The following is a 25,624-nucleotide window of genomic DNA, read 5'->3' as shown; positions in this document are numbered from 1 at the left end:
GACGCTAACAAATGGGGAGTCTGGCACATTCACAGGAAATAGCTTATGCAGCGTTGAAAAATAAGGTAGATATGAAGAGATACTGAGAGGGTAAAACTAAATATTGACTGTTTTGGTGCAAGAAGGATAAAGTAAACCAAAAAATAAAAATAATTAAGTAGAAATGAGCAGAAATGTGAAGCTCACCTGGGTCTTGCTGTACACTGTTCCAGTGAGCTCTGAACTGGCAGATCCAGACAGTCCTGGTGCTAAGAAAAGGTTTCAAATGTTCAATTCAAGTAATCTTAAATTTGACTTTAATAACTGTTCAGAGATCGCAGATGTGTTGAATAGAGTCTGATCAGTAAGCTTTTTCCAGAGCACTGCAGAGATAACCAGAAGTTAGCATGAGCTTAGTTCCCTCGACAAAACCCAAAAGCCAGTGGAAAATCATATTGGGTTTATTGCAGAAAATAAGCTCTGTGATGAACAAGATTTGTGATTACACATTTTGTTAATCATGATAATCTTCACAAATTAAAAACCTATGAATTTTGAATACTAAATACAATCCAAAGTTGTAAAAAGCTTTTTATACTATAACCAAACTACACCACAGGAGAGGGGGGAAAAAGAAAGAAAGAAAGAAAAAAAAGGCTTCTTTCCAGGTTTCCTGACTTATTCCAACAGCACTCCATATCCTAGTGAATCAAGCCGGGCTGCAACAACCAATCAAAACTGATTATCAAATCGCATTTCCATGCTGTACATGGAAAACAATCAGGAGTCACACTTCAGTCATTTCCACAGCAGTAATTTCCATTTTTTTGAATATATTTCTATGAATGCATTTTACAGATGTGTGTTTAATGATTCTGAGTCATGGTTTCTTCAGCACATAACTGCCATTTTAGTGTTGTACCCTCATCTGTAAAGCCCAAAAAAATACTTTGGCTGTCCGTGAGACAATTTTCATCATCAGGTGTGTCGAAGATAATTCGATGATAATTAATTGATTATCAAAATGATTGCTAGTTGCAGCCCTAAACACAACAACAACGTCTGAGGGCAATTGATAAATTGAGGGCAAAATGTACCTTTTCCAGAGCTGTTGCTGACTGCTTTGGCCTGGGACTGGGAGCTTCCTCCATATCCTCCTTTCCCGTAATCTCCAGCATGAGCCTGGGACAACTCATCATAACCTTAGGAGAAAAGAGATTTCAAATAAGCAAGTCCATTTTACAGCCCCAATGATTCACATTTCAGGACCCTCAAAACCCTACAGTATTATTTACTACTTCAAAGATCTCTAATTACTCAATTCTGATCATCAATTTTACTGAAGATCCTGTACACAATCTACTATATGCATTCTGTCACCCGATTATCCTTCTGTCTAGTTTATACTTACAGCAAATAAAAATCCTTTTAGTATAATTCTAAAAATGTTCACCATCAAATATGATCCATAAGGCTTTTGAGAAATGTTTGTTTATCTTTTAATCATCATTGTATTGCATTATACATTTTACCTTCCACAAAAAAAAAAAAAAAAAAAAAAAAAAAAAAAAGTATAAAACATTTAAAAATCTACAAATGGCAACTGATGTCTACATGCATTTTATGCAAAAGTTACATTTTATGTACCTGGGCCATACGTGTGCTGGCTGTATCCGGCCTGGTGTTGGTACTGGCTGGATGGGCCCATGTTGTGCTGCTTTGTGGACGCTGGAGGCATGAAGACAGTGGGGCCATACTGGAAGGCACTGGGCATTCCCGGCACCCCGGGGTAGTAGGGCAGGCTGGTGTAGCCATAACCTGGAGGCAGAGGGGGGTTGAGGAAGGCCTGGGTCTGACCTTGCTGGGCTTGACCTGGGTTCTGCGGCCCTTGATTATGAGGGGGGACAGCACTTTGTTGAGACTGTGAGGGGGGCACTGAGGAGAGACTGGTGGCAGGGGCTGGGGAGTTTGAGTCGCTGCGGCCAAATTTTGTAGGCTCACCTGTACAAGCAAGACAATACAGAACAGTCTTTTTAGACTGAATAAGTACTGGATTGTCCTATTTGCACAAGCGTAACAATCTTTGTCCCTTAATAACAATGATGGCTGCTTACCCGAGTAGGGATTGTTGGCTAATCCTCCATCTCTGCCAGCTAGCGCTGTACCAGGGAAAGTCATGCCATAATAATCCTACATAGAAAAGTGACCGAAAAACAACTCGATTAATATACGAGAAATAAACATCAAGGGACAGATCATCCAAAAATAAAAACTGACATCATTTAGTTAATTTATCATATTAACATCACAGTAAAAGCTCCTCCACATGAAATCTCTGCATGTGCTTGAGTTTGAGTTATAAACAAGCATTAGGGAACACAACATGCAATCTTCCTGTACTTGTAATTAAAAAAGGCTCTTTCAAAACAGCTGCTGTCATCCAAAGAGAAGCTTTAACGGCTCGCTGCTGGGTTCCGCCATAAATGCTTGGTTTAATGTTTGAATATCATTTGACAGATATAATTTTACAGTTGTACCGTAAAAAACTTTTTTTTTTTACAGTGAAATATCTAAGTAAATGTTACAATATTAATATTTATTATTTTATAGTGTTTTATTTAGCAATACTACTACTACTATAAGTTATTTTAGTCATATTGATATAAATCAATTTTTGCCCAAATTGTGCAGCACAAACAAGCACAGCGAACTTGGAGGTTAGAAAAAGATCTTCAATCAGAAAAGCAGCAATTGTATTTTTATTCCCCAAAATGTGCAGTCATACTGAGCAGAACTTATTTTAGGAAATGCATTGTCAAAAGAGTGTGAAAACAAGCAGTTGACTATGAAATGGTTACCATGGGCAGGCGGGACTGCATCATCTGTAGGTCCTCATATCCATAGATTGGCTTTAAGGATGAGAAGGCATAGAGAGATCAGAACGTGTACAAGACAATCTAAATAAAGTGTGAGTGTATATAAAAATTTGGCTTCCTCTATCTGAGAGCAGATCATCCATACACTAACCGGGTAAGCAGGAAGGAGGCCACCAGGACCCATGATATACTGACTGGCCAGCAGCGGCGGTACTCCTTGAGCCAGGTTAGGAGGAGCTTTACCTGAAGATATAGAAAAAAAATTGGAAACAAGAAAACTCTATTTACAGATTGACAATTATGATAAAAAATCCTGCCAACTCTTCTGCATCACTATAATCATGCAGTGAATGTTTTGCGACTGACCAGAGGTGTTGGAGGGTGTGATGTTGGTCAGAAGCGGTGCAGAACGGACAGCAGAGGGAGCGGATGCGCCGTTAGCGCTCAGGCCATTTGAGTTGACCGCCAAGCTGGAGACGCTCGGCACAGAGCCAGAGTACGTGGAAAGGCTCACGTTCACCTCAGTGCCTATTTGTGTCTGAAGGAAGCATTTCAATTCAATTTAAAACTGCTCCAGTCACACTTATCCCTAATATAAATCTGAAATCAGGAAGCTGAGAAGAGAAACTGGAAATGGGAGGAGCCTCACGTGCCACTTACGCTCAGGGAAGAGCTGGTGGGTGCAGAAGATCCAGGAGAGTTAATGCTGCTCACGTGACTGAGAAAAAAAAAAAAAAGCAACGATAAGAGCATAGGGAGACTGCTCATGATTGCTTCTCATGAATATTTCATTTGAAAGGGGTGGTCAGTCATACCTGCTAAGTGATGGAAGAGCTGTGCTCAGGACAGGCGCTGCTGTTGAAGAGGAGGAAGATGAGAGTGATGAAGAGGACATGCTAATCTCCGTGGACAGGGCTGTGGATACGGGCTGAGGGGTGCTGGATGGAGCAGCTGCAGATACATCAGATCAAAAATGTAATGCGTGGCCAATGCTACAAATTCACCTAGCAAAGAAAGTACAGGTACAAATGGCAAGCCTGTTAACACAGAACTCATTTACCTTCCTGTGCGCTGGATGTCCTCATTTCACGTAATCCATTCTGTGTGTGAAAAAAAACATTCAGCTGTTAGACCATTATACAAAAAAACTATTTATAGGGATGAAAATTAAAAAAATAATACATTTATAATAAAATAAAAATGAAAGTTATTATAATCACTATTGGCAATGAAAACCCAAAGACGAGAAATATCAAATTTCTTGATATTTCCAGGTATTTCCAATAAACATAGGAACCCTGAACAAAATCAGTTCAGCTCTGGATTCTGGACAGTTTGGACCAAGCTAACCTAATTAAGGTGCAGGCGAAAAAGGGTCAACGTTAAGAGCTTCGGTATGCATGAAGCACCACTCACACAGAAATCACTTTCAAAGCAAACAGCTTACTGTTGGTCAAAGTAGCCAACTTGAATAGGAACAAAATCTGCAACTAAGTGATTGTGAGAATTCCAGAAGAAATGGCTGCATTTTGTCTGTGAAATGGTAAATGAGATGAATTTTGGTCATACACTGAGAGGGGTGGTGACGGATGACTCCACTCTGCTAGCTGAGGATGGAGCCAAAACAGGAGGGGCAGTAGCGCTCGGTAAAACAAGAGAGGCTGATGGGTAACTGGACTCCATTACTGCTTGAGGCAAGCCACCTAGAGACTCACTAAAACAAGAAAAATAAGATTAGAAATGCATTAAAGTCATTTGTTTGTGGAATGTTCTGGGTTTTATCAATAGTATTTGTGCCAACGTTGATTTCAAACAAACCGTGACATTGTATTTACACAATGTTAAGGAATATATTCCTCCCAAAATTTCTTTCATCATTTACCCTTTCATTTATATTCAAAACCAGTCATAAGGGTCCATTTTTTTTTTAAATTGAGATTTATACATAATCTGAGTTTACGAGGATATACTGACATCATTTTGTGCATATTGGTCACAAGATGTGAAAAAAGGTAGCTCTGGGATGGAACTGACTTCTCACTGTAGTGGAAATGCACAGATCGGTTCAAAAATGGACACAGGCTGGGAAACTGCACCGGGATCATGGTTCTCTGTGCTCGTGCTTCAGATGTGTGCAGGGCACGAGAAACGGTACACAAGTTCTTTCCCTTCTTGCTCTTAAATGGTTTGAAAATCACATTACAATGTGAACGCAGATTTGAAATGCATGTGTCTTATCAAATCCCCAGTTCTAGGAAACGGTTCTTGATACCCAAACCTAGTTAAGCATGCAAGTTTAAGCCTTGTTCACCATATTTGGTGTGTACGTTGATCAATGTTTATGTGTATAAAGGCCTAAATTAAATCTGTTCATCATATAAAGCAGTCATGCCTCTTCAGAAAACATTTGAACTGACGTGAGTGAGCAAATAATTTTTATTTTTGGGTGAAATATCCAAAAGATCTTGTAAACATGCATAAGCGAAAGACACCGGTGGATAGACAGACCTGATGGCAGTGGATTTGGAGTACAGGCTGCTCTGGGTTTGAGGAGCTGCCACAGGTTCCTGGAAGCTACTTTCTGATTGGTTGAGATTCTCCACAGTGGATTCAGATCCAAAATCCAGTGCGCCAAACTGCACATTCAGCCCGGACACATCAGCAGAGCCTGGCATCTCTACTGCTGAAGAGGGGATCTGGCAAACAAAACACATATTTAGTTGTTTCAAAAAGTCATTAGACTAATACAAATGAGGTAAACAGGTCGCTATGAAACTCGTTTTATTTTTCTCCATTATACTGTGCTTGTTTTAATTTTTCTGGATTCTTTTTTTTTTTTTTATGGTTTAATTACATTTTAATAAATCAAAAAGTATGTCTAAACAATTAATAATTTCCTACAATTTTAACAAAAGTAATAATGCCTTACGTACATTTCCAGAGCTGTTTTGACCGTTTAAATTTTTCTCGATTTTGTGTTTTATGATTTAAAACAGCCAAAATGGTTGAATTAACTCCTTAAATTTTTTGTCAAACAAAATGCCTCTCACCATACAAGATTCAATTCTCAATTTTTTTATTACATTCAGTGAATATAGTTTTAATACAATTGCTATTGATATTTATAAAAAATTAACCGTAAACATCAGTTTACAAATAAAATTATGAGCCACAGGCCTGTATTTTAAACGGATTCGTTTTTTTAAACAATAATAGGGCCCTATAAAAAAAATCTTAATTTTTCTAGTAATCAAATGAAGGCATAAAACATTCATTTATCCTAATCAAAAGAAAATTAAACCCTTTTATTTTTTGGCAAACAAAGTGCTGCAAAAAGAGGTTTAGTATTAAAAACGTGATTATTCCTTTAAAAAAAAAAGGTTTGGCTACACTTTATTTTAAGGCGCCCTTGTTACAGTGTAATTATACCTTTAAGTACCGAGTAATATTTAACTACACATAGGCCTACTTATATGGTTAGGATAAGGGTTTGGCTTAGGGTTACTTGCATGTATTTACTCATAATTAATTATTATAATAATAAATACATGTAACATGTAACAAGAACACCTTAAAATAAAGTGTTACCAAAAGTTTTATTAATATTAGAAATAGGATTGTTGTTACATTGAGTCTTAAGACTGCTAAATAGTAAAATATTTGTCAGTTTATTCATGTTATACCAAACTTTTATTTTGAAGGGTTGCCATGAAAACGGATTTCGCGGTTTCACTATTATTATGCATTTATTCATTTCACAACATAAAACACAAACACTCTTTAGATATTAAAGTGTTATTTATTGATAAATCACAACGTTAATTAAGTATTATTAATATAAGACTAATATTAATTTTATTTATCCCACAGAGGACACTGTTACTAATGAGGGGAATAAACTAAACTATTATTTTAATCAACTGTCATCCATACATTTTAATAATCTTTATTCATCTGATTTTACATATGGCCTGAAAAAAATCATGTCTATTATTTTGGTTTGTAAGCTCAAGCTGCCCACACAAACATTTAGGAGGACAGAAACTTGTCAATGCTGCCCAGCGACTTTTATTAATAAAATAGCTTAGATACTGGATCGCTAAATGATATTAATCGGCAAAGAGGGGGTAAAATGACTTAAATAACTAAACTCAAATCTTCATTGTTTGTAGTGACGTGCAGATTCAGGTAGGCTTATTCACACACGCAACTGTCACCTCTCTCTCTCTGACTACACTATTTCATCTCTGAGGCGGGCAGAATGCTAGAGCTCGCGAACTTCGCATCAGGTGGTCCTTGCCTTCACGTCGTGCATTAAAATTGTTTATTGCACAGTGAGAACAGGGGGCTGTTCCATAAAAGACGCTAAGAAAAGCGGGGATTAAAGTCCAAAACCTGACTTGAAATAACCTAACAAATCAATCGGGACTAAAGCGGTTCCATAAACGGCAATTCAAGTTCACGCAATCTGACTAATGCTATCCAGGTTCAGTGAGTCAGGATAATGTGACGTACACGCTTATTCTGAAGCAGCCCTTAATGTCGATCATGGATCAAATCGATCCACCGTAGCAAACAGCGAATATTTGTGCTGTTTAACGCATTTGAAACATTGTGTTTTCCTCAGTGCATAACTGATACGTCACAGGTATATTTTTTACATCTGTAAATGTCAGAAAGCCATGCAAATATATCCATTTAGCTGTCAGGAGTGGGCGAGGCTTATGCGAGAGAACGAGCGCTGCGGCGCGCATGCGCGCTACACAGACGGAGCAGAATAGAATACTAGCGCAAGAATTCTGAATAAAATATACATCCTGCTAAAATATTTGTTGTTGGACATTAAATGTGACACATAGAATTTTACTACATATAAGTGTATTTTTATGATAGCAGCAACTGTTAATCACTAGCTCAAATGAGTTAAATGTGTGTTCCTCTTATCAGTTAAAATGTACTCTGATTTCTATTATAAATTTACATTTTTAATTCAGTGATTTTAACTTTTGATTGTGTTTTTATGCTTTAATGCTTTAAAGAGACATTTTAGATTGTAATGTTTTAATGTTCTAATAACCATAAAAGGTACAGCTGTCATAAATTCAGAGAGAAAGGCTGCATGGCTAGAAACTGTTAATCAACTGCATGCACAAGTAGCAACTATGTTAAAATGTCATTCGCCTACATTTTGGGCACAATACATTAAATACAGTTGGTTGTAGCCTATTTTTTATTTATTTAAGGTGTATTTTCTGTATACTTTTATTTTTGGACCGATAAATTAAACTGACTGTATGTGAGAGAGTCAGTGGTAATATGGATGCGTTCCTATTGGTCAGTGTTAGAGGAGCTCAGCTTAGCCTGACAGTTAGCCTGCTCCGGACCAGGTTAGTTTGCCAGCATAAGTTGCCGGGGTAACTGAGTTTGAACTTTTTTAAGTTTGATTTATGAAACCGAATCTACCAAAAATAAGCCTGACTAACCGAAATAAGCCTGGCTTATACTCTAATCTTGGTTTATGGAACAGCCCCCAGGTTGGCTAGTCGAGCACTATCCCTTATGTTTACTCTTTAACGGCCATTTTTACGGCAATATTTAAATGATGCCCTGGTCATTCTTGGCGTATCCAAAATGGTCCCACACTATCGACTTCAGTCATTTCTCTGGTAGAAATAAAGGATCGCTGTTTGGTTCCTCGGTCACAGTTAATCTAGTGTGTAGTAGCCTCTGTGTCTCTGATAAGCATGGCATTTTAAGCTGGTGCACCGCTAGTGTAACTTTGTTTTTGTTTTGCACAAGTTGCAACAGTTCCGTTCCGTGCAAGAGAAACACTCAGTGCATCGGAGCCTTTACGATTAATTGACCGTAACGTTTTAAAGCGCGGTTAATCGTAAAAGTATGTGTAGTAAACAAAACAGTGCGTCTGCACCATCCGCCATTCATTCATTCCGGAAATCATGGTGCCTTATGCGTGATGTCAAATACTTCGGCAGTTTTGTAGTATTACTACAGCATTTCCCCTGAGCATTGCAAATCATGCATACTTCTTTGCGTTGTAACATTGCGCAAGGTATATAAGAGGGCAACATCTAGTGGAGAAGACTAGTGATAAAATTCAGGGTAATTAGGTCTAGTGTTAAATGTCTGCTGAAATTCCAGAAATTATTGATTCACTGATGATCATTTAAAAAAAACGATTGTTTTGCCCAGTCCTAGTGAAGACCATCGGCAGCTTTTTACAGCTGCTAAATAACACTGCTAAAGCTTGCATACATTTACAACAGAACTCACAGACAAACAATATAAAGGGGTATAGGGTATTTTGTCACCTTAGAGGGAGGTGGCGCTCTCCGTCTCTGTGGTCTGATGTTTCTGGGTTGTGGCGGCTCTGTCGTGGTGATGACAGGCTCACAGAGGGGTTTCAGTGTCGGAGAAGGCCCATCATATGGGGGACGTGGGGCAGGGTCTCGGGCCTGAGCCGGCAGGTCCGACTGGAGTGCTGCATTCTGATGCTGGGTCAGACGACCGAGGATGGGGGACGGGTCAGGTTGGGGCTTCAGGTCCACTAAAGACAAAAAAGACATATTCCAACATGTGTCAGTCTCTGTCAAACCTTGGCAGAGAATTTGTACAAAATGTTAAAAGGTGCGTTGGGAATGTGTAAAACCACACTGATTACAAGGCATGATGCAATGGCCAAAGACCTCCAGTTAAATGTGCACTTCATGTAACAGTACAGGGGTGCATTTCCCAAAAGAATTGTTAGCTAACTATGGTTAGCTCCATTGAATTCTATTGGCAACGATAGAACTAGCGACTGTAGTAGCTTTCGGGAAACGCACCCCAGACCGGGCAACCCCGGTGTGCAAGCATAGTACTTACTAGGGCTGTATACCTTGGAGAACCTGGCGATACGATACATACCTCGATACACAGGTCACGATTCGATACGTACCTCGATACAGAGCTGTCTCGATACGATTTGATACAATGTGACACGATTCGATACGATTCAATAAAAATACATGGGCCAGAGCCAATTAGTTAATGCTGAACACATTTACTCAACAAACAGAACTCTTCAATTTATTGAAGACAAAAGTGCAGGGCTTGACGCTTACCTATTCCCCAAGGAGCACATGTGCTCTTAAGTCAAAAAATTTAGGCGCGCATTAAAAACATTTAGGGGCGCAATGCAAATTTTTCTAATTAGGTGTTTTAGCTTAATAAGGGGATACAAAGAGACATTTACAAGCACAATTATTTAATTGATCAGAATACAGAAAGTACACAAGGTTTTTAAATAATTTTACTTCAGACACTATTTAATAGGCTAATTATTAGTTATAATCCTATTAAACTGTGTCGGTATAAAATTTTCACAATAATCATTGAAGCTTTTGTCACGGTATATGTTTTTGTTTTTAAATCACAATATATAATTTCTAAGTGAAAAAAAGTGTTGTCGTCCTAACAGGTTAAATAACTTTATTAAAGATAATTTACTAAAAGACTTTTATAAAAAATACATAAAAATATAAAGTAAACAGGTGTTTCAAGATTAGAGTGCAAAAGATTGTTCAAACGAACGAAAGAACAATAGGTAAGTAAGGTCCCATTTGTTAACATTAGTTAAAGCAGGTTAACATTAACTAAAAATGTGCAATAGCTAATTGTTGCAGTAGTTAATATTCTTTGTTAATGTTGATTAATAAAAAATACAACTATGTTAGTTAATGTTAGCTCCATTGAATTATATTAAGACAACTTTTGATTTTATAATGCATTATTAAAAGTTGAAATTAAGATAGCATTATTAATAAATGCAGTCATTGTTTTTTTCATGTTAACTAATGGAACTTGTGTTACTGAACAATAATAACGAATCAGTCGTTGATATATAGATAGGCCCACTGTTCTCTATTATAGATCAGTGGATGGGCCATGTTTAGGTTACAAAAAATGTTTGAAAATAAATAGCTCATTAAGTCTTTAAGTAAGAATTATTTGATGCTATTGTGAAGACTAAAGCGAATATAAATATCTAAATGACTGAGTGTGAAACATTATTTACACAGTTTTAGGAAAGTAGCGCAGCGGATTTGTTTACTGGGTTACCGGGGTAACGGCAGCGGCAGCGCCCTCTAGTGGCGAATGTGCGTCATTCAGCGCGTCTTCACTTTAACTCGCTCCGCTTTTCTTCTCATCTGTGCTCATTTAAATTAAACCGTTGCCTTTTTAAAGTTCTAAAGTAATCATATGAGGCTGCATCTCAATTTTTCCATAAATAAACAGAATAAATTAATACGTTTGTTATAGGCTACTGTATAAGTTAGGCTGTTTTGTATTCGCACTTGCGCTCCTAAACACATTTTCCAGTTCGCACACATCTATTTTTAGTCGCAAATGCGAGTGAAATGCTCGCACTGTCGAGCCCTGAAGTGCATTATAACAAAGTGCATTTTGCTTAAATATTTGCAACTTTAAGTGCTCTGATTAATTGTACACAAATTGTATTAATCTGGAAATTACCACAAGTCAACATTTAACTTTCCAAGGGTACAGTCTGAGCTCACACAAGCACAAAATCTTCTTCTTATTATTCTTAACTTCTTATTAAATCTTCTTATAATTCTTTTTTGTGACACCATGTACTGCCATAACATATTTCACTATGAAATCACTTAAATGCTACATCTTGCTTTAACATTTTCCATGAGTTTTTTGAAACTCGCGGGCGCCGCTGCGCCCCCTAATGGCTGGGCGGAGTATCGATACTAAGGGCTAGAATATCGATACTGTATCTTTTTTTATTATATCGGTATGTATCTAAGAATCGATATTTTGAGCACACCCCTAGTACTTACAGCGAGTTGTTGTAACAGGGGTCTCCTTGGGTTCATTCAGGGTCACAGGGGTAGTTTCGAGAGGCACCGGAGCAGTAGATTCAACAGATGCAGTGCCATTGCTCAGTGCCCCTGAAACCTGATTGGACAAAGGGGCAATTCGGGGTGTACTTATTGGCTCCATTTTCTGTACGTCATTCTGAGGAAGCCTGGATCCTAGCATGGACTAGAAGAAAAACAGAAGGGTTGTCACGATAGCAAAATATTAGTACTCAATAGCAGTGTCAGTAAATTTCATGACTCTCAATATCACTTTTGATATAACAGCCAAAAACAATGGATGGGAAAATGAATTTGGCCCTGTAAATCTGAGTGCAGAGTCAAGCGCTTTGGTGCTCAGTGCCAGTATGTGTGTTTTTCTCACCGATGCTGCATGTGCATAAGTGCCAGCAGCAGCAGATGCGTAGCTGTGTGTGTGTGTTCGGGTGGTGTGCTGCTGAGAGTTGGTGAACACCAGGCTCTGGTTGAGAGTATCAGGGTATGACAGCTCCAATCCAGGCAGCTCAGAGTCACCCTCAGCCACCTTAGGCAACAGAGAGCCGAGATCCATCCTGAGGAGCAGGAAAAAAAGTTTCAGACAACTACAAAAGAGGTCTTTTGATCTAGGATGCAAAATATCAAATTCATTTTTGATGGAGTTCTGCCCTATTGCTTTCACAACACCGGAAGTGAGGATGTTCCAAGAGCGCACCTACATATGCCTGCTAATCTGTCTTTGCATGCTCAGTTTGCTTTTACGTCTTCAATTGCTAAACATAAGTCATAAATTATCGAGACAGGGAGGGGAACCATATCTGAATGCATGCCAAATATTTTGGAGCACTCAGGTAGACATATGTCTAAACTTGCTCTTCTTAACTGCTTGTTGAATATATAATACAGAGCAATTTAATCACTAGCTTGCACTACTGACAATATTGGATAAAAACTGAATTCAGCTGAATGACACTTTTGTCACCTGTAGAGCATCTTTACAGCTGAATCATCTTCATTCATAATTAATGAAAGAAACAAAATAAATTACTTGAGCTAAATAACACCATTGCCCTCTCTAGAACTGTATATAACTGAATCAAATGTGCTTCGCAGTTGATTAACTTTGCACAGTACTGAACTAAACCAACACTATAAAGTTGACTAACACTATTGTCTTTTAGAGGTGCTTAATAGCAGAAGTTCTCTCACACTTGGTTAAGTTTGCATCACTGATTCTGTTACTTTCCTGTTTATTAGTGTGAACAAGCAAAACCAGGTTCTTTACTATGTAGAGATGTAGTGGTCAAGTCAAATCAGGAGTTGTAAACAGTTACTTACAACTCTTCAAATGAAATTCATATAAAAAGGTACCAAGCCAAAAATACTATAAACAAGTTGTACAAGTAATGACATGTCTAACAGTGTGATAAGTAATTCCATTGTAATCCTAGGTGTGCCACTTAAAAACAAAAGAAGAAAACTACTATCAGTGTTTCCGCTGCAATTAAATTAGGGGGGGCGCCCTTGAAGGGCAAGGTCATTTTATTTTCTCTATAGCACCAGATCACAACAGAAGTAATTTAAAAGTTACCTTTCCTATAGAACAGCTCTATACCTTGTTCTTTTATTGAACAAACTAAATAGCCTTATGTTATTTATCTTATTTACACGACAGCATCTATCATTTCTGTCTCTACATGGTCGCACGTTTATAATTCTCCTCTGCTCTCTGTATCAGAGTTCTGCCCAGATGCGTGCACACACACACACAAACACGTGCGCGCACACAGGTGAGCACACTCCCACTAGTATTTGTAAATATTAAGCCGCAAAAGACTATTTAAATATGAATTCTGTGTGTCTCTGTGTTGACGAATCGCACAGACGTGTGGTTTTGTTTACTACTCATACAGAAGCACGTGTGACGCTCAGTGATAGTAGTGTCCGCTCACTAAATGAGGACATAAACACATGAACAACATCTCCAGAACTGCTCTGAGAGTCACTTCACAAGCATTTTAGCGCTTGATTTGACTATAACTAGTGTCATATCATATACATACGGCAACACGTCAAATTAAAAGTTCGGTATAACTTGTTTTGACATTGTGGTAGAAATATATTAGGCCTACTATTGTTCAGTAGAATGTATGTAGTACTACTACTACTACTACTAAAATGATTAAAACCTTATTTTTAAAGCAACGACCATAGAATATTTATTCAATGTTTTAATTGTAATATTAAATCCCCTTTATTTGCCCAAAATAAAATTGGTTGAATTTTCATTAAAAGAAATTAAATTAATATTGTATGCCTTAATTAACAAAAAAATACACAACAGAATTAAAAAATATATTTTAAGAATAAAATCTTGTTTTTATGCTTTCAGATAATTAGACATGCTAAAACACAGAATTTGATAACAATAAAACAAGGTTGGAAAAAATAAAACATTTCACAGAGCCCTAGACATGTAATTGTTGTTAAACTTAATAAACTGAGGCTAAATTGTTTAAGTTTTATGATTAATTAATTAGACTGAGTCCAGAAAAATTAAAACATAAAAACCCACTCAACACCCCCCCCCCCCCCCCCCCCAAAAGCCGCAAACCTAGGGGAAAACACTGACTATTAATGTACTACTACAAAATTTAAAATTACATTTAGTTATTTAGCAGACGCGTTTATCCAAAGCGACTTGCAAATAGGGACAATGGAAGCAATCAAAATCAACAAAAGAGCAATGATATGCAAGTGCTATAACAAGTCTCAGTTAATCTAACGCAGTACACGTAGTACAATTTAAGCTAGCTTCTTTTAGCCATGCAGGGCTCCAAACTGCGACTAAAATGGTCGCATTTGCGACCAAAAATATTAATTTGCGAGTGAAGATTTTGCTGAGGTCGCCACTGGCGACCATATATAATTTGCATGAAAGGACTTTTTTCCCGATTGTTTTGCGCTCACATCTTTTGTTATGTTCACGTATTAAACTTACATAAGACGATGCGCATCAAAGTTTTACTGAAAAGAGTTTCAAACAGTCCTCGTCTCTGCCGCACAAAGTCTGCTGAACGCAGTGAGAGAGACCTGAAAGGGCCTGTTTACACCTGGTCACTTCATGCATTTTCTCTGATCGGATATCTATATGATTTGTGAAAACGTTTCCCCATTTACACTTGGCCACATAAATGGGTCTTCGCAAAACGGATATAAATCCGTTCTTCAATTCCCGCTTCATATGCAAATATAACGGAGTTCACGTCAATGAAAGCAATGGATAATTTGATTAATTATCAGCTAATTTCAATATCACAGACCGCAACAAGAGAGCGCGCGGCATCAGCACTGGAAAGATAGGCTAGTCTCGCTACTTTTAATGAAGAAGATTGTGTGTTGAGCGTCTGCGGCTTACTTTCAGGTTCATTCAGTTTGCGCGTCGCTTGCTGAAGAAATACTCCGCTACTCATCCGCGGTGATGCTTGTTGCATTGCGCTGTCATATCTGACTATAACATGCCATATAGGCTATAAAACGCTCTCACACGTCTATTATTTTAATATTATGGGAGGAGTAAAATTACCATATGTGGTTTCAACAACCAGATGCATTTACACTTGTCCGGTCGATCTTCTTATCGAGATCTTAGTCTATATGCTGTGTTCTGTTAATGCATGGACTTCCTGTTATTTGAAGCGCACTTGCCATCCAGTAATCGCAAAAAGCTTTGTGCTGTCTTACTTTTTAATAAACAAAGTATCAGCTTTAAAATACTACGAAATTCAAATTATGCGGTTTGGGTGTTCTTTAATGCGGACCACAAGCGCACACTTTGGGTAATATAAACACCAGTACCCCGCGTCCACACGGTCCGTGTATGCGTCCGGATCGCGCGAGCGGAGAGTATCGCACTTAATGTACAGGCGCGATCTCTTTAGCACCTCAGTTAAAGCAGCAAGTGAACCCATTATATATTTCGATTTACTACTATAGTATGAAATGAACATGAGCAAAAGGTAGGCAATAAGAAAGCCTATAGTACAACTTACTGAAATGTTTTATGTAAAAGCTCATTGTTTCAAACTGAGGAAATGTATAAAGCTTGTAAACATTGCTGATCATCCTCGACCTGATCATCTACAAGATGGATTAAAATGCTGATAAAGCCTAGAAAAGATAAGACATAAACACATGACAAAATGATTGAAATGTTAAAATAGGGGGGAAAAATAAAATGATAATAATAAAATAAACCACTTTTATTCTGTGGCACCTAAAAAAATAATTTGGCGCCTAAGTTTTTCTTTTATAGGAGCCAATGGCTCCTTACTCGATTTTTTTGTCTGGAGCCCTGCCATGCTATTAGGACTCAATTTTTCCTCTAAGATTTGAACAAGGTGGATGTTGTTTCTTGTTTGCACTGAAAGAAACAAATATAAATGTAATTTTACTGTAAGAGTCTGCATTAGACAATTGTTTTCCCTCTAGATCTGACTGCTTTTAATATGAGTATTAAACTATAGTCTTCAATTTTTTTATATTATCTTTTATATATAATTATGTTTTATTATCTTTTAGTTTTAATATATATTTTATCCGTTTCAAGTGTATGCTGAACTGTTTCAATGAATTACGCATCAGAACCTTCCAAAATATTTTCTACGCAGAGCTTGACTGCCACAGTCTTTGCCAGTCTTGCCAAAGACGGCAAAAACTTCTGATGCACTTTAAGAGATGCTTTGGATTCACGGCAATGGTATTTTGTTTAAAAACGCCACTGGACACATCATTGGCTGCTCCCATGTTTGAACTACCTAATGGCATTTATTTTAACTTGATTGACAAATGGCTAAATAAAAGCATCTGGTAAATGAGAAAGACAGCAGACAAATCAAATGAACCAATTTAAAACTTGATTTGAGGTAATATTTGAATAGGTAATAAGCCACAGTAAAATTCCTTTTAAAGTTACATTTTTATTGAAATTACTTTTAATTTAATTAATAAATTATTCTTTAAATTTCTTTATTTTTAAGTGGCACTCCAAGTCGTCCATATATCAGAGCTCTGTTCTGCAAAGTGCTGAAGCACAGGAAGCACTTACCCTTGTCCAGGCTGCACGAGGTTCTTGGAGCCAAGCGCATAAGAAGCAGTGAACACTTTGGTCTCAGATAGCTGATAAATGGAGAAGTGAGCGTTACACACTGACATCTCTTTATCAGGTTTTCCAGTTTCATTTTAACATTCATGAAATCACTCACATCTTCATTCCAGTCTTCGGCCGCCCAATCTTCCAGACTGTCCTTCCAGGCTCCTGAAAGCACAGGTGAGGTAAAGATAAAATGCTGTTTTGCAGAGGGCTAAATTAAGAAATTCATAACTGCTGGTTAGTGATTATGCTCATTTACAACTTCAGCTGTGCTTTTTGGTTTGAGGATGACCTGCACTACATAAATCGGATCAGTGCATTTCGAGTTTCCATCTATACAGAGCCTGCCGCATGAAATCAATACGACAAAAAACCAGCTCATCGGACATCGATACTACACTGAAAATGGCTTCAGATATGATTAAGTAAAAAGTATTAGAGAAGCAAATTCTGCTCTATTAAAGAAATCAGGATCCGGATCAATAAACAGCACTCGCCTGCTCCTTCAGTAGTCTCATTTCCAGCCTCCCCTGCCTCAGCAGAGCCGGTGTAGTCAGCAGGGTTAAACGTCCTACTGGTCAAAGAGAAGCCAACGGAGGGCGAGTAAGAATAATGACCAAGAACGTTTTTTTGGGATGGGCACAGAGATATTTCTCACTGGAGGAGTGTGCGATGGGTTTGGAAAGACAAAAGCATGAACACTCACCCCATTCCCTGAGAGAACCTGCTCATTCCAGCTCCTCTGCCTCTTCCTCGGCTTCCTACACCTGAGACGACACACCAGCATAAATACCAGTAAGAACAAGTGAAAATATAAAGGAAAAGTTCAGCCAAAAATGAATATGTATCAGGCATGTGATCAGCTAGTGACAAAAAAGGAAAATCTGACCACGCCCCAAGCCACACCCACAAGCCACGCCCCCAGCACTTTGATTAAAAATATATATTTTAGCACATTAAAAGATTTCTTATATTGTAATACATACTGTCCTTGTCCTGTCAAAAATAAAAAGCAGCATTTAATAATTATGACAACAATTTAATAATATAATAAAGTACTATAATATATTATAGTGAAGTATATAGAATTGTTATTATTATTAAAGTACCTGCCAAATGTTTGGAAACATTAGTTATTAATGATTTTGAAATGAATATCTTCTGCTCATCAAGGTTGAATTTATTTGATAAAGTAAAAAAAAAAACAGCAATAATATGAAAGTACAAATTTAAAAAAAAAAAAAAGTTTAATTTTAATATTATATAATGTAATGTTATTCCTGTGATGCAAAGCAGAATTTTCTTCATTACTCCAGTTTTCAGTGTCACATGATCTTATAGAAATCATTACAATTTATTTGACTCAAGAAACATGTCTGATTATTATCAATGTTGAAAATTTTTTTGCTGCGTCATATTTTGTGTGGAAATGGTGACGCACTATATTTTTCAGGACTTTAATAAATATAGTTTAATGAGCAGCATTTATTTGCATTTATCAAATATATGAATTAAATTTAATGCATTTATTAAATGGAGATCATTTTAAATGTCTTCACTCACTTTTGATCACTTTCATGCATGATGAATAAAATTATTAATTCTTCTTTAAATCTTATACAAATATTTGAGTGGTATCGTTTCCACAAAAATATTAAGCAGCAAAACTGTTTTTAACATTGATAATAATGAGAAATGTTTCTTGAGCAGTAAATCAGCATATTAGAATGATTTCTGAAGGATTATGAGACAGTGAAACTCCTCTTTGTAAACAACACCTGATTTATAAACGTTTCTAATATTGCGTTCCCAAATGCAAATTAAAGCGGCTCGTACCAAGCGCAGCTAGGAGTGAACAGGGGCGCGGGAAGGTGTTTTATGTAGGGGGTGTTGGGGTTTAGTCAATTTCCGCATATAAATATTACGCCAAATAGAAACAGAAAATCGTGCTATAGCCTAAGCACTTTCATGAGATCGTGTTAGATAATTAGCTATTTTACAAATGGGAATAGGCTACAATGAATTCATAACAATGTTTTACATTCAAGCTACATTCAAGCTTAAAAACCCTTAAAATGTATAGTGAAAAGTTCTTTAAAAAGCATCTGGAATGCAATAAAGTCATTTTAAAGCTGTTTTTAAAGCATTTGCTGCATGGATTAAAAAGATAGGCCAATAAATAATTCACATAGGCCTATCAGTCAGACAAAATTGCGTCGCAGCAAATCCTTTAAATTTCAAGGACAAAGATTTACATACTTTTTTTTTTACTATTGAATACAATTATAAAATAAAACGCAAATTATAATCGGGCCTGTTTTAGGCTTTCCCTTATTTTGATATTTTCCTCATTGGACGCGCAGAGAGAAATATATGCATCTTAACAGAATGCATAGGCTAATGAAGAGTTTTTGCTTTGCTTTGAATTATTTCGTTTTAAAGTAGTAATTTAAAGCTTTCTATAGATATATCATATCTGTGAGCCAGTTTCGGTTCATCATTGAAGCGCTCTTGTTCAAGACCGGCAGAAAGCGCATTCTCTGTTTTCCTATTTTATAAAAGCACAATGTTGATATTGTGAATGCACACAAATAAAAGTAGACCCTTTACAGTTCCAAATTATATATTACTCTTACCTTTATGAGCCAAAAAAAAAACCTACAGATCCCACAACACAAACATAACATTCACAAACATAAAAGCAAGCATTGGCAGTGCTGCATGCGTGATTTGGCAGGATGTGCGCAACGCGCGCATCAAGTAGCCCTGCATCAGTTTAATAACTTTGATAACTTTAATTCTTACAACTGTTAAATTAATGGGCAAATGGTAAATATGTCGAAGAGCACATAGAAATAGATAGCAAAATAGCCAATGTAAACAATGTTATAAACATCGGAGCAAACATAGAAATGTTTAAATGAATCTTTATTATAACAAATTTCTCTTAAGTTGCGCAACTATTCAAACCTATGTTTTTACACGTTTAAAAAGTAAACATTTCATTGTTCTCGCATAACACGCACACAATACCTCATTAAAACCCCAAATTTCTACAAACTTTGGCAAACAGTCCACCAGAGAGAGAGAGAGAGAGAGAGAGAGAGAGAGAGAGAGAGAGAGAGCATGGACTATAAGAACGCTAAAAAGTTTTACTCTACAGCCGATTCAATGCAAGTGACAGATACAGCAACGACTAAAAATTCTCTTTTGCGACATGCTCAAGCGCTTCGTGTCTAACTGAAATTATGTCCCTCAAGGTAGCCTTAGTTACGCGTTGTAATCGGCAAAAACAAATCTGATTGGTTAATAATACACATTGTGATTTGATTTGAATTATTGAATAACTAAAAACTCAAACAATCAAATCTCTTTTCATAGTCAATTCCCAAATATTCACGTATAAAAAGAGATTTGATTATGTTTGAGTTTTTGAAAAAAAAAAAAAAAAAAAAAAAAAAAAAATTATTTTTCACACAACAGTTTACAGTTGCCCCGGGGAAAAAAAACTGTTCCCGCGCCCCTGGGAGTGAGTCGAAACCAAAAACAGTACTGTAAAAGCAGACATGTAGCACGTCAGACTAATACTACATCACAACCGTTGTGAATTTTATGACAGCACTAGCAATCTCAATTTCTCACCGTCATTCATAAAAAGTAACCGGGTCGAGTAACATGTTTCAGCGCCGATTCTACTCGGGTTTGGCGCTTTGAATCATTTGAACGCTTTTAACTGACCTGCAGATGGCGCCGTGAGCTCGTGCAGCGCTCTCAAGACCATTCCGTCCATGATGTTTTAGAAAAACGTTTCGCAGTTTATTTAGGTAATAGCTTAAGGCCATTTGCATGATTTCAACACCCCCAGACTCAAAAAACAACAACAACAAAAAAAAACCCGGATCTACGCGAATCACAAGGGTCATCCCTCATAAGCTTGCTGTGATAGACGGTATTGGCGGTGATACTGCTGTTAAGCCGCAACACCAGTTACATCACTTGCCCACCGCGACACTGTCATTTTGATTTTTTTAATAAAAATAATAAAATAAAGTAATAAAAACACTACAATTAAAACTGAACGAGGCAGGTCAATGCAGCACATCGAACGAGCCGCGCATCACAGATCAGATTTCATTTATCACGCATGAGGAGAGTGAGTCGAGCTGACTGACAAGAAGAGTGAGGTGAGACAGACAAGACTATGGCGGAAGAGTTTCAAAATCAAATGTAAAAGTGCCTGTTTTAAACATATTTTGGATTTTGAAAAGACTGTTGACCTGCCATTTATCTAAGCTAATATTGGAAGTTTTTTTAACATTTGTTTCTCATTTATTTGGTTCCATGGTATTCGCTGATTTAAATTTTATTTAAACTGTGATTTTTCCCCCCATTATTTTACATCAAGGTGTATGCAGACCTTGCCTCCAAACTTTCGTTTTGTTAATTAACGTTCCACGTTTTATAATTATTTGTTCCTCAGTCTTTACTGATTTTCATAAGTTATTTGTTATTTTATATTATGCATATAGCATGATGTATTTTTATTAGTTTTGTTAAGTTATACATTGTATTTTGTTGTTGCTTAGATTGAATTCAAGCAATTGATGCCGAATTGCCGCTAAATGTAAATGTAATTTAACAGTGAAAGTAAAATGCGTATGGTGCTTTTAAGCTATTTAAGCACAGGAAAGTGAGGGAAAGTTGGAAAACTCAAGCGGATTAAAAACAAACAACTGCTTGACGCTGAATTGCTGCAAATGTAAAAGAGCTTGTAAAAGCTCCGTGCACATTTTACTTGCAATTTAAAACCAAAGTAAAGCGAGGAAAAGAGGTAAAACTCAAACAACCCCCACCACGGTGATACCGGTATTACCGGTGTTGTGTCACGTTGATTAACCGGTGGGACAATTTCCTCACCGTCACAACCCTAGTCCATCAGAGGTTGGAAAATACAGAAATCTGTATTTATATGGAAAAATCACATCCCTGATGTATTTACTATTCCTTACGCCTATCCATTGGTTTCCTTTCCAAGATTTCATAATCTTGATATGCCACATTTGACCATTCAACTCCTTTTTCCTGACCTTTTTCTCCTGTACCTTTAAGACAGCTTTATACAAACTTCCACGATCACGATCAGCTAATGTTCTTGCACATGAAATTAAATGTAGATGTAATAGACTAAACTTCATTTAAAAACTGAAGTGATGTCCTCTTTAAGAGACATATGACAGAAGACAGGCCTTTCTGATGACTCTTTCCTGTACCATTCTTGCTCCCTCACTCACCATCTTCCCCTCTCGAGTTGCAGCTGCTTTAAACAACGCATTCGTCACATTTAGTGCCCTACAAAAACGTTGCTCAGAGTGACACAAATAGCAACACAGGAACAGGCCCCATCCTGCCCAGTCTGAGACAGCAGAACTTGCATCAAGCATAAAGGTTCTGAAAAAGAACCAATAAAATGCAACAGAAGAACCATTTTGGGCTCACCAAAGAACCCGTCACAACTGACTAATTTTATACAACAATTCACTTCTTAAAGTGGTTCTCCTTTGCTGTAAACAAAACTTGGTTCTCACAAAACTAGCATTTTCTCTTGGAGCTTACGCTACGCCTACGTCATCCGCTGGAACGCCACTCTTTCATGAACGCATGTATGATAGTTACCTAGAGATTTCGGTATATAAAGTTTTAAATATAGATATTTTTACACAAATGCATTGTTTCCGTTATTAACCCCCTGGAATCATGTGGAGCACATTTTATGATGGATGGATGCACTTTATTGGGCTTCGAAATCTGAAAACTCGCTTTAAAATATATTTAACCTAGAAATTAATTACTTTATAATTGTAAGAATTTTTCACAATATTTACTGTATTTTGGTCAAATAAATGCAGCCTTGGGTGAGCATAACAGACACCTTTCAAAAACATGCACACAAAAATCTTACCAATCGCAAACTTTTGAACTGTAGTGTTAGATTTCCACATTTTTGAATTATGCTAATTTTTATGTAGCTAATCAACTTAAAAACCACTTTTCCCAGCAGAGTATTAGTAAGCAGTAATGTCTTGCATGTCAGTGCATTAAGTGCATATAATGCACTGACCTCTCCCTCTTCCTCTGCGCCCGCGGTCTCCTCCTCTCTCTCCTGGAGCTGAATCAAACCCGTTCTCTTCCGACCGCCCTAAAAAAAAATAAAAAAATAAAAAAGTCCAAGAGCAGTGAATGACTATACACCTGATCTCTAGTCAACACGACAACATTATAATGCGGTCTAACTGGACACCTTGCCTCAGGCAAAACCACAACCTATACATGCAAGTTAGGATATGTACACACTACACGCACAGAAATACGCACCTTCCTGGTTGTGGCTGGCCCCTCGGCCACGTCTGTTTGGACCCCCGCGGCCTCTGCCTTCCCTTTCTCCTCTCTTCTCCCTGCTCTCTGGAGCTGTCCCTTCTTTTCCAACACTTTTCTTCTTGCCAACTGTCTCCCATGAGTCCTGTGCAAGCATGAGAATAATTCAACAGAATCAGAAACATGGGTATATTAACCTCAAAGACCTATAGCAGCTTAATAACTAGTATGGCAGGCTAGCAAAGCTGGAAAAGCTCCATGACATCATTTCAACCCAGTCTAGTTTTTCTAGCATAATTAATGCAATTACAAAAGAATGAATCAGAAACGAGTCAAACAGGATCAACTGTAGCAAGTGCGCACCTTGACAGTGACCTCCTCCAGCAGGAAGTTGATAGCCCTGTTGACGTCCCCATTGCAGTCGTGAAGGGCCACCATACACTCATCCTGATTTTTGCCTGTAACCTCCATGAGCTGGGACACAAACAATCAAATGCAATCAAACACTTGCAGATACAACAAGACATTGATTATCTCACTGTATTATATTTCACGGTAAAATTTACTTTGTAACATTTTGATGATTTTATTAAAGAAGTCTACAATTACTACAAAATTCTAAACATGTATCTATCAGCCAGAAATTATACTATTTCATTTGAATGAAGCATGCAACACAAAAACCTTGATCCACTGAATAGACATCTGAAAGCAACTGTAGTTCAATGAATCAGGAACCACTCTGATTTATTGAGAATCAGTCATTAGACTAATTCAAAACAAAAAGGTAAGTTCAAGATTGATTCTAGAATCTTTGTCTACCAGACAGAAATTAGATTGATTCTTGGGAAACTAAAATAAACAGTAACAAATACTGATTCATTTTGAGATGGAAATGTGAAAGTAACTGCTGTGAATGAAGAACCACTCTGACGGATTTATTAGTCATTAAAGTCCAAAATTTTTGTATTCATCATCCTATCAAAATGCTTGCTACGGATGCGAAAATGCAGAAAATCGAACCTGGTCCGAATTTTTTTTTATTACAAACGAAAATTTCAGAGTCAAGTGTGTAAAAGTAATTGACAACATGAGGTTGTATTTATTTTTTAACGTGCGAAAATTTTGGATGATAATTTTGGACTCAAAAAAAAATCAAAGACCTTCAGACTCATTCAAAATAAAGCAAAGGGTCCAGACAGATTCTTAAACTTTTTTTTTTTTTTTGCTGATTCATTAAAAGAAATTGGCTCAAAAAAAAGTTTCTTAAAGGGATACTTCACCCAAAAATGAAAATGTGATGTTTATCTGCTCACCCCAAGGGCATCCAAGATGTAGGTGACTTTGTTTCTTCAGTAGAACACAAACAAAGATTTTTAACTCGATAAACACTGTTCAGTTTCTTGTACAGACCGATCGTTTTGTGTCTTTAGACCTCAATGTATCATCACAAGCTGCAAGGTTTAATTTGGTTTTGGCGGTGTGTATGTTTTTTTTTCCCAAAAAAAATGAGTCCCATTGACTGCCATTATATGACTGACAGACTGCAACGGTTTGAGCTACAAATCTCCGTTTGTGTTCTACTGAAGAAACAAAGTCACCTACATCTTGGATGCCCTGGGGGTGAGCAGATAAACATCACATTTTCATTTTTGGATGAACTATCCCTTTAAAATTGGACTACACTAATTCCAGCTGTTGTTGTGCACAACCAGCAGTTCTAGATTCTGTTTTAATGGTTTAGTTATGTAAAAATGAAAAAAGGACGTCTAATCAATTAAATTAATAAAACTAACAATTGAATAATTGATTCAAAAAAAATGATTCAATTTAACAAAAGTGCCCTATAGATTTTTTTTCAGACATTGTGTCTGTTTTAATTTAAATGGATTCTGTTTTATGATTTAATAATATTATTGAAAATGATGGTAATCAATTCAATGCATAAACATTTAGTTTTGTCTACTACACACACTCATTTACAGTGACATGCAGACTTTGTTTAAAGAAGATATATTTAAAGTACAACATTGTGATTTGATTATTTATACAGCCCCACTTTTGATTTATTCATCCAAATTTTGCTAAATTCTGTGACATTCCATATTATTCAGTAAATTCCTTTTTTGAGATTAGATTCTGCAATTTCATCCTCAGTACTGGATATCAGATTTTGTCCTCCATATTGGAATATAGACGCAAATATGGAAATTAAAACGATCTTCTGGCCACAATGTGGCTGACTTCTGTAGATGTTGGTGTTGCTCACCTGCTGGACTTTTCCCTCAAAATCTGCATCGTTTTTGTCATAAATCACCTGGGCGAGTCGGATCTGTTCGGCTGTGGCCTAGAGACAGATGACA

The 25,624-nt window shown here is 37.0% G+C and overlaps 1 protein-coding gene across 12 annotated transcripts in view; it reads right to left on the bottom strand.

The window, feature by feature from the left end:
• Window positions 1-25,624, bottom strand: part of LOC306848765 (ubiquitin-associated protein 2-like) — a 28,666-nt gene that overhangs the window by 1,757 nt on the left and 1,285 nt on the right. For 3 of the 12 annotated variants that reach the window (XM_079383514.1, XM_079383510.1, XM_079383515.1), the window contains exons 3-25: window positions 25,531-25,608; window positions 23,625-23,735; window positions 23,262-23,406; window positions 23,008-23,085; window positions 17,596-17,656; window positions 17,387-17,463; window positions 17,002-17,054; window positions 16,845-16,915; window positions 12,126-12,312; window positions 11,723-11,927; window positions 9,185-9,420; window positions 5,364-5,551; window positions 4,425-4,569; window positions 3,916-3,955; window positions 3,671-3,806; window positions 3,516-3,573; window positions 3,222-3,393; window positions 3,007-3,098; window positions 2,838-2,888; window positions 2,094-2,169; window positions 1,627-1,980; window positions 1,077-1,181; window positions 187-248 (exon numbers count right to left, since the gene is read on the bottom strand). In XM_079383514.1, the coding sequence (XP_079239640.1) occupies window positions 187-248; window positions 1,077-1,181; window positions 1,627-1,980; window positions 2,094-2,169; window positions 2,838-2,888; window positions 3,007-3,098; window positions 3,222-3,393; window positions 3,516-3,573; window positions 3,671-3,806; window positions 3,916-3,955; window positions 4,425-4,569; window positions 5,364-5,551; window positions 9,185-9,420; window positions 11,723-11,927; window positions 12,126-12,312; window positions 16,845-16,915; window positions 17,002-17,054; window positions 17,387-17,463; window positions 17,596-17,656; window positions 23,008-23,085; window positions 23,262-23,406; window positions 23,625-23,735; window positions 25,531-25,608 (2,781 nt within the window). The remainder of the gene's footprint in view (window positions 1-186; window positions 249-1,076; window positions 1,182-1,626; window positions 1,981-2,093; window positions 2,170-2,837; window positions 2,889-3,006; window positions 3,099-3,221; window positions 3,394-3,515; window positions 3,574-3,670; window positions 3,807-3,915; window positions 3,956-4,424; window positions 4,570-5,363; window positions 5,552-9,184; window positions 9,421-11,722; window positions 11,928-12,125; window positions 12,313-16,844; window positions 16,916-17,001; window positions 17,055-17,386; window positions 17,464-17,595; window positions 17,657-23,007; window positions 23,086-23,261; window positions 23,407-23,624; window positions 23,736-25,530; window positions 25,609-25,624) is intronic. The other 9 variants (XM_079383518.1, XM_079383517.1, XM_079383519.1 and 6 more) reach the window with 4 other exon arrangements.

Source organism: Barbus barbus, assembly GCF_936440315.1.
Source record: "Barbus barbus genome assembly, chromosome: 28".
NCBI lineage: Eukaryota > Metazoa > Chordata > Actinopteri > Cypriniformes > Cyprinidae > Barbus > Barbus barbus.
The sequence above is the reverse complement of the archived record's forward strand: the minus strand, read 5'-3'. Positions and strand labels throughout refer to the sequence as shown.